General features: G+C 40.4%; 1 protein-coding gene across 3 annotated transcripts in view; it reads right to left on the bottom strand.

Moving 5' to 3' along the window:
• LOC135207336 (protein NDUFAF4 homolog) overlaps nt 1-12,687 on the bottom strand; it is a 220,632-nt gene that overhangs the window by 84,350 nt on the left and 123,595 nt on the right. For all 3 annotated transcript variants that reach the window (XM_064239043.1, XM_064239045.1, XM_064239044.1), the window contains exon 5: nt 4,697-4,823. In XM_064239043.1, the coding sequence (XP_064095113.1) occupies nt 4,697-4,823 (127 nt within the window). The remainder of the gene's footprint in view (nt 1-4,696; nt 4,824-12,687) is intronic.

The raw sequence follows: 12,687 nt of genomic DNA, 5'->3' as shown, positions 1-12,687 counted from the left end.
ATTATCACAAAATAATGCATGAATTCGTAACGCGCGGACGTAAACAAATATTTTTTTCAAAAATTCACCATAAATCTAAATATTGTCCTAGAGACTTTCAATTTCTTTCAAAATGAAGACAAATGATTGAATATTACTATACTATAAGAGTACTAGCTTACAATTGCAGTTTTCGACCATATCTGACGAGTTAAAGTTGACCGAATGTCGAATTTTTTTATATATATATATGCAATTATTTCGGAAATAAGAAAAGCTACAACCTTCAAATATTTTTCGTTTTATTCTACATAAAATTGTGTACATTTTCATATATAAAACTCTATGAAATGCATAGTATGAAACGGAGCAAATATTCCAAGAATGGTACGTACGCATTTCGGAGATTTGTGGCGGAGAATCCGCACGCGGAGGGAAGGAAAGATTTTTTTTTAAATTCACCATAAATCTAAATATTTTGCTAGAGACTTCGAATTTGTTTCAAGATGAAGATAAATGACTGAATATTACTGGACTGTAAGAGTTTTAGCTTACAATTGCGTTTTTCGACCATTTCGGTAGAGTCAAAGTTGACCGAACGTGGTTTTTTTTCTATTTATTGTGATTTATATGCAAATATTTCAAAAATAAGAAAAGCTACAACCTTCAATTATTTTTTGTTGTATTCTACATGAAATTGCGCACATTTTCATATATAAAACTTTATGTAACGGCTAATTTAAAATGGTGCAAATATTACCACAATATCAACGTATGATTTTTTTCGGAAGTTACCTGGGCGCGGACCTAAAGAAAATGTTATTTTTTTCATAAATTCACCATAAATCGAAATATTGTGCTAGAGACTTCCAATTAGTTGCAATATGAAGGTAAATGCTTGAATATTAATAGATAATAAGCGTTTTAGCTTACAATTGCGTTTTTCGACCATTTCGGTAGAGTCAAAGTTGACCGAAGGTTGAAATTTTGGCAATTATCGTTATTTATATGAAAATATCTCAAAACTGATAAAAGCTACAACCATGGGTTGTTTTTAGTTGTGTTGTGCATGAAATTGATCACATTTCCCTATATAAAACTTTATATAACGGTTAATTTTAAAATGGTGCAAACATTACCACAATCGCATGTATGATTTTTTTCGGAAGAGTTACCGCGCGGACGTAAGGAAAAAGTTTTTTCATAAATTCACCATAAATCGAAATATTGTGCTAGAGACTTCCAATTAGTTGCAAAATTAAGGTAAATGATTGAATATTACTAAAATATAAGAGTTTTAGCTCACAATTGCGTTTTTTGACCATTTCGGTACAGTCAAAGTTGACCGAAGGTTGAAATTTTGGCAATTATCGTTATTTATATGAAAATATCTCAAAACTGATAAAAGCTACAATCATGAGTATTTTATTGTTGTATTTTACATAAAAATGCACACATTTTCATATATAATACTTCATGTAACGGCTAATTTACAATGGTACAAAAATTATGTCAAAGTGACGAAATAATTTCTGAGATGTGTCAGATACTTTTTAGTGCGGCAAGAAAGAAATTCGCGCTTGTGCGCCTGCATAACGATTGTAAACAAAACAACACCTTGATCCGTGAACTCCCAGCATCCCCCAAGGCGCGTGATTCAAAAGTTTAAGGCTGGTAGGCCTATAAGTATTTTTCCACAATTTTTAAAAAAACTTTTGTAAGTCGACGTAAAATACATCCAGTCGGCACATGGGAGACAAAAAATGTTGACGTAAAATACGTCCAGTCGGCGTAAGAGGGTTAAAGAGTAGCCATTGTGTAAAGTGAGGTCTTTGAATCTCTTCCTAGCCTAATCATTCCTTTGTGCCACAAATGTACAATCTACCCACCTGTTCATCTCAAGCTCAAGACTTTGAACAACACCACAACATGACTTACAACCCACAAACTCATATAAGACAGAGAGCTTTCTCCTACCCTACCAACACCAGTTCCACGTGTCCTCTTCTCCCCGTTCTGTTATTGTTTACTTTTGCCAGCCCCGCTGCCACCATCTTGTCTTCTACGACATCACAACACACTTAAATGCATCAAGACATTTTCTAAAACACACATGTTTCCCATATATTAAGCATTGCCCACATTTCACCAATACAAAAAATAAAAATAAAATAACTCAGACTAAATTGATATATAATCAAGGAAACTCATGGGATCCATCCCTAATACCCTTGTCTATACTAGAGAGAACTAGCCAGTCCGAAGAGAAGTTCTCAGGCAACACAGCACATGCTCTAATCTTACATGCCATGGTGCCAACTGACCAACCCTTAAAGACCCCCTTCATGAAATGAGCCAGTTCCGAGGCAAAAAAAAAAAAAAAATTTAGTGGAGGAAAAAGCTGAACGTCTGGCTGAATCCACTAATCCAGAAAACTACCCTTGTGAACAGGCACAGCTCACCAGTCATGTAGGATAAATATCTCCATTTCGACAACCAAGAGAGAGGGAAACTAAAGGAGGTCCTGCCTTGTTCTCTCTTTTCAACAAGACATGCTTCTACTTTGTTGAAGGCCTTCTTAGCTGATGACGAAAGGACCATTTTCTGCAGGTTAGAGCAAGATGATGAAGGCATGTCCATAATAAATGTAAAAGCCGGAGATGGAAGGAGTTCTTGGCGAGAAAAAAGCTTGAAATGTGGCCGAAAAGAACCTCATCAAAGAAGCATAAGCAGTCGAAGGAGCTTCTTGGTCTTCAGTTTCTTCATCTTTGGATGACACTGGAGAAAGAGCCATATCCACAGGAGCTTGAGGCATTGTGGGAGCCTTATTAAGCAGAGACAAAATACTGTCCAGTTTTAACTGACTGGGAGCCACGCTTGAGACATCAGAGGAAACAATAGGAGCTGGTGACGCCAATGGGGGCTCAGGCACAAATGGGTGCCAGTCTGACTGCTCAGGGTTCGGGCACCAATGGGTGCTTGTCTCCCTCTGTAAGCATGGTGTTACTGGATGGGTGTGAGCTGCTGAAGGAGCAGGAGTCGAACGAACCATGGATGCTTGGTGCTGAGCATATGATCGACGACGAGGCTTGGGCACCGGAGGAGCATCAACTTCTGAGAGGCAATCAGAAGAAAAATGCTCTGGGCTCTCCCAGTGACTGCAAGATGGGTGCTCCGCCTCTCTAAACTTCTCGACAAGAACTACTGGAGAAAGTACTACGTCTGTAGCGGCCCTCTTCAAAGGACAAGATTTACTCCCTGAGAGCCACTGACGACAAGGAGAAGAATCCTCTGAACTTGACAAACTATGCACATCCAAAAAGAAACCTTTCCAGTGACTCTTGGTTGCAACCAGGGATGCGTCAACAGGTTGAACTGAGGGGGCGACTGCTCGTGGGTAGACCCCATCGATCTCCCTTGGGTTACCAGTTTGACTCCTCCCAGGTTTTGGGGAGTATGCCAGTGACCTTTGCCTAGGAGAGTCGATGGGACAACAGCCACCTCCTCCACTCTCACTACACTATCACTTTTAGCTTTGTCCATAAGGACTTTCACTGATGAACCAAGCTGCACCATCGTCTGGCGATGGGATTGAGATCAGAAGTGTGGGAGCCTGAAACTGGAGATGGTGGAATAGCAAGAGAACTGAGAACGGGGCCAAAGAAATGATAGGAACATGTGAATCCCATTTTAATTCAGAAGATCCCTAGCTAGATTTAGATTCTGCCCTAGCCAATGCCTTTCTTTTCCTGTCTTTAGCTAACTTTTTCAAGTGAGATTCAAAATTTGTCCATGTTCTTTCGTCCCAGTTAATACACTCTGAACGTCACAAGTCAATAGAACATGCTTGTCCACAGCAATCCGTGCACAACAAATGAGAATCATAAGATTCTTTGGTCAAACACCTGTTACAACCTTTAGCACAGTATCTAGAGTTAGACGAACTTGAGTCCGACATCGTCACCAACTGTTGGTCAAGTCGGTAACAAAAAGTCAAAGTTATTATGAGTTCTCTATGAAATGAACATAACACTATCTGGATAATGATAAATTGGCCAACAAATGACAATACTTCACCAATTCTGATGAACCAACAATCAGAAAAGTCAAGAATTTCAGAATCAACTGCAACCAACAACCACAGCATAGCCATCAGCTGGCAAAAACAAATTGAGCTCTTTGCCAAGTTGTTCCTCTCTTTCCCCCGAAAGTGGGCAGAGCATTGTTACCTGGCTAAAACAAAACGGAAAAATTAGCACATCCCGTGAATTTCAGAATTTTAACTGCTGCAAGAGAAATTCTTAGCTATGTAATTACTAGGTAATTATTTGTTCTCTTTTAATAATTGGGATCTATTCTTTATGTATTTCCCTTTACCTCCTCTTACTTATTCCTAATGAACACCATACTCTTTGAAAGCTTGAATTTCAAGCCAATGGGCCCTGTGGGCTTGTTCCATATGAACAGATTTCATCTTCTGAATATATAATAATAATAATCAAGTCCTTTCATTCACACTCCATCAATGTGCCAACACACACTATGCTGGCCAAGACCAGCTACCAGTACATTCTTGATGTAAGTTGATCTTTTATATGAAGCCCCTGGCAAAACCAGAACCATAAGAGTAACTCCTCTGAAGACAAAACAACAGCTATGCCATCCCATAAAAAATGCATGTTCTACAATCTACAAAAAAGAAAAAAAATTACTGTACCAGCTAATCCTGAATCAATTTTGTACTCATAAGATATCTTCTTGGCAGTCCATAACTGAGGATCTTCCTGATGTTTACTTATGGCTTGTAAAGCATCTCGAAGGGTTATCTTCCCATAGGGAACTCTCTAGAACAAATAAAACAAAAAATATTGGTGCTGGCAAGATGAAATGTAAACACAGGCTGTGTACAGGTTGGGAATAAAGTATTTATGAGAACTATATACATATTATGGCAGAATGAAACCTATAGTATATTCTGGCAAAACGAAAACATGACAAGACAAACAAAACTGAACAATCACACAGGACTATATGGAATGTCTGATGATTAGACATAAGCTAAGTGGAAGAAAGAAAAGAAACAGTAATGAAGATTAAAATTATGTTAGAATTCAAGGTAATGCATGAGTTTTAGAATGACTTTTACAGTTCCAATGCTTCTGAATAATGTCCCTGGCCACCTACAACCATAGTAAAAGGCATCAAAGCCATCTACCTGTCCTCAACATACAGCTAATTGAGCTTCAGGATCTAGCGGCAATAAGAATAGATGTTTATATCTCACTACACTTAATACTCAACAAAGTGAACTGTCCAGGCTAAGGAAAACCACTCTGAGAGAAAAAACTGAGGATGTTTAAGGAGTATACATTTCAGATACTACAACGACATCAAAAGGGCCATGAAAGCTGATCCATGAAATTATGATTGAATCTGTGTACATATGGAAAAGGACACTGGGGAGGCATTTGAAGATTTGGATTTTGGAAAAATTCAAGAACTAATTGAAATCACATTTGCCAAGTTTACAGATGACCTCATGGAGTTGAACTTCCAAAACAGATGGAATACCAGACAAAGAAGATGACTCAAAGTAACATAAAAAATTTACTTTGGATAATATTATAGAGGGATAACATTGGTTCAGGGCTGTGGCAGACTATTTTCATGAGATCATCACATCAGTAATGAATACTGTACCTTGAAAGTGATGCAATGGGTAGAAGCAACAAAGTCATATATTAAAAAAATATATAATACTTAAAGGATTAAAAATTGAAACAATTTATTTGCTGAAGTGAATGTGAAATGCGCTTGCCTCCCTTTCCACCCCCTTCCATTTCTACTGCTGACCCTATCACTACAACTTACCAACACTGTGAGGTACAGCTTGTGTGTGTATTGTACTAATTGAGTACCTAATGGACTACTGACTTCTCAAGTTGTATATTGGTAAAGTTTTTGGCCAAAATTATCAAGCAATGAGACTGGGGAAGGAAATCAAGAACTGTTTTCATATTTTTCAGTTCAGGGGCCTAGTTTACATCTAACAGAAGCTACAGCATAAGTAAAATAACACCTTAATTTGAAGATATTGAAATAAAAACCATTCTTCCCACAAAGAAACTATTACTATAAATATACAGGCAGTCCCCGGCTTACGACAGGTTCGGCTTACGACATTCCGAGGTTACAACGCTTTTCAATTATACTATTTATCAGAAATCATTTCCAGGTTTACGACGCATTTTCCTGGGTTACGGCGCCTACAACGCTGATCTGGCAGAAGAAATATGACTCCAAAAATGCAAAATAATCAATATTTGAAGGTTTTTTTGATGAAACATGCTATAAGAATGCAGTTCACATAGTTTTTAATGCACCCAAAGCATTAAAATTAAGGTTTTCTTAGGATTAACGATAATGTTCCGGCTTACAACGTAAAGTGAAAAAAGCCTAGCATTAATCCTTTGGGTGTCTAGAGTATGTAAAGATATAATAAGGTTTATACAGTGTGCAGGTAGCTGTAGTGTTTAAGTTACGAAAATTCGTCTTATGATAGTCCAATTTTATGAGAGACCAAATTACAATAGCCTAACTTTATCCCATCTTCTAGTTACATAAGTCCAATAACAGCAAAAGAGAATGATGAAAGTAAGGTTTTAACATTATACTCGTTGTGTAAACGTGTGACAGTCATGAACAACCGACCAAGAAACTACTTTTTTTTTTTTTCTAAGTACAACCGAATTGGATAACATCCGTTTGGCTTGTATTTCAATCATCGTACTACAGTACACTATTACCGTAGTTGTTATAAATGGCGTTATGTAGAATAGAATTGAGATATCTTAATGTAATAACTTTATTCGCTATAGATCAAAGATCAGTATAGATCAAAGATCAATCGGGAAATATACTGTTAAATTTAAACCTAGTTATAACTGAAGCTGAGAAAACTGTTCAAGCTGCTAATGACTATTATCGTACATCGCCAACAAGGATAAATCCAGTAAACGTATGCCATCAAACACAACCGTAGATAAAATTGAGATAAAATCATTTTAATCAAAACTACTGTGCTTGAAAGAACACATTTTACAATTGGTTTCATGCCGATATAAGATAAATAACGTAAAGTTCATATTATGATGATATAAAGGAGAATTGCGAACAGAATCACATAATTTTTTTTAAGCAATAAACGTAATCTGTTAACGGAAAAAAAAGTAGTTCACATTCACAACGAGACTTATTCACTTCATATTTCCACCTAAAAACACGTATAAGGAAAAATAACCTTGTCTCATATAAGGCAAGTATCTAGATATTCGTTTATGCTAACTAGAAGGAAGAGAATTCGCTCAGAATTGCGTTAAAATATGGTGAAACAAACTCGTATTCGCCATCAGATGATTTCAAACCACAACAATGGCCGCTCTGCGGAATACTGGCTTAGATTTGCCGTAGTATTTTATAATACAGTAATATGAGAATACATACAATATTATTGGATACAGTGAAGTAATGTATGACTTTTCAATTGATTTATGGAAAAGATGCATAATTAATAAAATAAAACCATGCATTTTTCGGAACAGGGGTGGACAAGAACGAACATGAAAAAACATCCCCTGACAATGTGGAGGGTAGTTACAAAGGCTGCCTTAATTTGTATCATATTTATGTACAAAAATGATATTGTTAAGATACAATAAAGTTTTGTACATACTTACCTGGCAGATATATACTTAGCTATAGACTCGGTCGTCCCTACAGAATTTCAAAAAAACTCCGCGGCACGAAACGACAGGTAGGTCAGGTGATCCACCATTCCCGCCGCTGGGTGGCGGGGTCTGGAACTATTCCCGTTTTCTAAGCCATAATTTTCTCATCCACCGGTCTCCTGAGGGGAGGCTGGGTGGGCCATTAAATCGTATATATCTGCCAGGTAAGTATGTACAAACTTTATTGTATCTTAACAATATCATTTTTTGTACAAGTAACTTACCCAGCAGATATATACTTAGCTGATTGGCACCCTTGGTGGCGGGCAAGAAACAGCTAAAAACAAAATAATCCTTAAACTAAATACATTAAAAAACAGGGAAAAAAAAAACAACCTATGTTCTTGGATAACATAATCCGATAGTCCTACCTTTTTTGGGCTGAAGACTCATGACTACTGTCGATGAGTCTGCTTGCCTCAAGAGTTTCAACGAGGAATGAACCTATGGTTGAATAACTCTTTGGATCGTGTCAATGGGGGCTAGCCCGCTTACGCGACAGAGCCTATACTGGATCGTACCAATGGGGGCTGACCCACTTACATGGTAGAGCCTTGACCTTTTGTCATATCAATGGAGACTCGCCCTCTTACATGACAAAGTTAAGGTTATTAAACAAATCACAAAGAGCACTGAAGCCAATCCCGATCACCTGACCATGTTAGTCTTGTTACAATCTATGAATTGTAAGAGGGTCCCTATTCCCTCTGACAATTAACCAATAAAAACAACCACCAATAAACAGTAATTTAAGCCTTAAACTAAATAGGAAGGATTACACTGAATTCGCCGAAACATACGCTCCCAGAGCAAAGCACTTTTCGTACGAAATTTTAACGTCTCTTAGGTAATTCGAGGCGAACACCGAATTACATCTCCAAAATGTCGACTCTATAAGAGTCTGAAGAGACCATGTTTTGTGAAATGCCATAGACGTAGCTATGGCTCTCACTTCATGAGCTCTCACTCTGAGAACCTTGAAATGCTCTTCTTCGCATTTAAGGTGAGCTTCCCTTATTACATCTTTTATGAAGAATGTAAGGGCGTTCTTAGAAATCGCTCTTTTCGGATCTCTTACAGAGCACCAAAGACTCCCTTCTGTACCTTTCAGCAACTTCTTCTTCTCCAGGTAGAACTTGAGTGCCCTGACTGGACACAAAGTCCTTTCTAGTTCTCTCCCTGTTAATGAAGATATTCCTTTTATCTCAAAACTTCTTGGCCAAGGCTTTGAGGGATTTTCATTTTTCGCTAGAAAAAATGGTTTAAAGGAGCAAATCGCTGAATCCTTCTTAAACCCCACTTTACCTTCCAAAGCTTGCAACTCGCTAACTCTCTTGGCTGTTGCTAACGCAAAAAGGAATAAAGACTTTCTTGTTAAGTCTCTAAACGAAGCTGCGTGAGACGGTACCCAATTTTTCCGAACATTAGGAACTTGAGGACCACATCCAAGTTCCAGCTAGGCTTCTTGATTTACATCTTTCGTGGTCTCAAAAGACCTTATAAGGTCATGAAGATCTTTATTGTTAAGTCAAGATCTATTCCTCTATGTCGAAAAACTGAGGCCAGCATACTTCTGTAACCCTTCATTGTTGAAAACTGCCAGGTTACAGTCTTCCTCTCAATATAGGAGAAAATCTGCGATTTCAGTTACAGAGGTACTGGAGGAGGATATCTTCTTTTCCTTACACCATCTTCTAAACAACTCCCACTTCATTCGACTGATATACTTTAGAAGTGGAGACTCTTCTGGCTTCTTGCAATAGCCTTCGCCAACTTCTCGTGAAAAGCCCCTTGCTTCTGACAAGTCCTTCGACAGTCTGAAGGCGGTCAGACTTAGAGCGGGGAGGTTTTTGTGAAAACCTGTCGAAGTGGGGTTGTTTGAGAAGATCGTTCCTTAGTGGAAGCGATCTTGGAAAATCCACTAACCACTCCAGCACCTCTGTGAACCAATCGAGAGCCGGCCAGAAGGGAGCGATGAGGGTCATTCTTGTTCCTTCCGAGCAAGCGAACTTCCTCAATACTTCTCCTACTATCTTGAAAGGAGGGAAGGCGTATGCGTCCAAGCCCGTCCAATCTAGCAGAAAGCTGTCTACTGCTACTGCTTGAGGATCCGAGATCGGGGAGCAATAGGTTTTCTAATCTGTGATTCTTGTTGGTCGCGAACAGGTCTATATTGGGCCTTCCCACAGATGCCAAAGTTGTTGGCAAATCTGAGGATTGAGAGTCCATTACCGTGGGTAGGACTTGTTCTTTTCTGCTTAACAGATCTGCCCGGACATTTTTCTCTCCCCTGCACAAACTTGTGAGGAGAGAGATCTTCCTTTCCTGTGCCCAAATCAGCAGATCCTTTGCTGATTCGTACAGGGAAAAGGAATGCGTCCCCCCTGTTTTCTTTATATAATACGAGGGCTGTTGTGTTGTCCGAGTGAATCTGAATCCCCAGACCTGAGACCTGTTCCTCGATGAACCAAGCTAGATGAATGGCTGTTAGCTCTTTCTTGTTTATGTGCCAGGACACTTGTTCTCCTTCCCAAATGCCTGACACCATCTTGCGAACCTAGGGTTCGCCCTCCCCACCCTGAATCTGAGGCGTCTGCAAATAACGCTAGGCGAGGGTTTCTGTAAGCGAAGGGATTGATTCCTTTGCTTAGTTTCTGTGGACAATCTAACCACCAACGGATATTCTCCTTGATCCGTTTCGAGATTGGAAAAGTATCTCCCAGATTGTTGGACTTCCAATCCCACTTCTCCTTCAGATAAAATTGAAGGGGTCGTAGGTGAAGTCTCCTAAGGCATTTCAGAAACGAACTGTTCCATCGAGGAGAGGGTCCCCAGCAAGCTCATCCATTCCCTCGCGGAACAATGTTCTTTCCTAAGAAGACTGACACCTTTTCTAAGCAGCGTTCTCTCCTTTCCTGCGAAGGATACGCTAGAAAATCCCGAGAATCCATCTGAATCCCCACCCAGATAGACAATACTTTGCTGGGGAGTCAGCATGGATTTCTCGTGATTTACTAAAAGTCCTAAGGACTTTGTCAACTTTAGAGTCACTAATAGGTCCTCCAGACATTTTTTTCTCCGATTGGGCTCTTATTAGCCAATCGTCCAGATATAACGAGATCCTGATCCCTTCCAGATGTAGCCAATACAGCTACATTCTTCATGATGTCCGTAAATACTTGAGGGGCAGTCGAAAGTCCGAAGCGCACATCGCTCGGAACTGGAACACTTTCCCTTGGAACATGAACCTCAGATACTTCCTTGCTGCCGGATGAATTGGCACATGGAAATACGCATCCTGAAGGTCCAGGGACACCATCCAGTCCCCCCTGGACGAAGAGCAGATAGAACAGAGGAAGACGTCTCCATTGAAAATTTCTTCTTCAGACAAAGAAATTCAGGGCACTGACGTCTAGAACTGGTCTCCATCCCCCCCGATGCTTTCGGTACCAAGAATAGCCGATTGTAGAATCCTGGAGACTGGAGATCTTGAACCAGTTTCTACCGCTTGCCTTGGAAATCATCTGTTCCACTGCTTGCAACATAGCAAGCTTTCGGACCGATCCGAGTATCTTGCGTCAACTCCCTTGGAGTTGTCGTCAAGGGAGGATTTTCCCTGAAGGGGATCAAGTATCCTTTTTTCAGGATAGAGAGGGACCAGGAGTCCGCTCCCTTCTGCGCCCAGACTTTGGCAAAGTGGAGTAGCCTGGCGCCTACTTTCATCTGGAGGACTTCCTGTTCATCTAGACTTCCGAAGGACCTTCTAGATGGTCTACTCTTTCTCTCTGGTCTTCTACCTCTAAGAGGGGCTCTAGAAGAGGAGGCCCCTCGAAAGGGCTGAACAAAAAGAGGGTCTCTCTTTCTTCTCTATAGGCACTGCCGGCCTAAACTTCTTGGTCTGAGTGCGTGAGGAGATCTTGAGTTGCCTTCTCCGTAAGAGATTTCGAAACCTCTCTAACCGTCTCTTGTGGAAAAAGGTGCGGGGATAAAGGAGCAAAAAGAAGAGATGTCCTTTGCAAGGTGATACTGCTCTTGCTAAGAAAGAGCTAAAGACAGATCTCTTCTTTAATACTTCCCAAAAAGTTCCAAAAAGAGAGGCAACTTCCACAGAACCGTCCATGACCGCTCTGTCCAGGCAAGCCAGGACGCTCGAAAGTTCCTCCATGGAAACAAAGTCAGTGTCCTGAGCTCTCTTCGCTAATGCTCCTAAAGCCCAGTCCATAAAGTTGAAGACTCTAGGGCGTTTTTAAAGAGGTTTTAAAGAAGGTTTGAATGGTCCAGCTCACACATGCCCCAAGTCGCCTTAGCAGACAGCAACGACTTCCTCCCCTAGCAGAGTCCACTAAGGAAGCAAAATCCGCATCGCGGAAGAAGGCAGACCTAACCCCATCGGCTCTTTGGTCTCGTACCACCTTCCTGGTTTGCCTGTTAACTTGGAAGGAGGGCAGGAAAAAACTGTCTTGCCCGCTTCCCTTCTGGAAGTCAACCACTCTGAAAAAGTTTTTAATGCCTTTTTCATACAAAGAGCGGGGCGCATCTTAACGAAGGAAGACGATTTGAGAGCTTTAGTACTGGACATCAACGATCCTGGTGAAGGAGGGTCCCGCAGGATGAAGGGAGTCTCCGAACTCCTTTAGCAGCAAAAGAGAAAGTCTCTTGTAGTCCGAAACTGCTAAATCTACAGGCTCTTCGTCTTCCGATACCTGGTCCAACTGATCTACAGAAGGAGATCGTTTTGGAGTGATCTGGCTCTTCCCGGGAGAAGAACTCCTTCCCGAGAAGGGGAGCGCGGAACATTAGCACTCCTATACGAAGAGTGCAGGCTCTGTCTGCGGAAACACTCTTGTGCCTACTAGACTCTTGTTGTCTAGGTTCGTCGGGTTCGTGGCGCTTGCTAGGCTCCTGGCGTCCTGATTCAGGG

Source organism: Macrobrachium nipponense, chromosome 32 (assembly GCF_015104395.2).
Source record: "Macrobrachium nipponense isolate FS-2020 chromosome 32, ASM1510439v2, whole genome shotgun sequence".
Classification (NCBI taxonomy): Eukaryota; Metazoa; Arthropoda; class Malacostraca; order Decapoda; family Palaemonidae; genus Macrobrachium; species Macrobrachium nipponense.
Note: the sequence above shows the minus strand (reverse complement) of the source record. Positions and strands in the feature narration are given on the sequence as shown.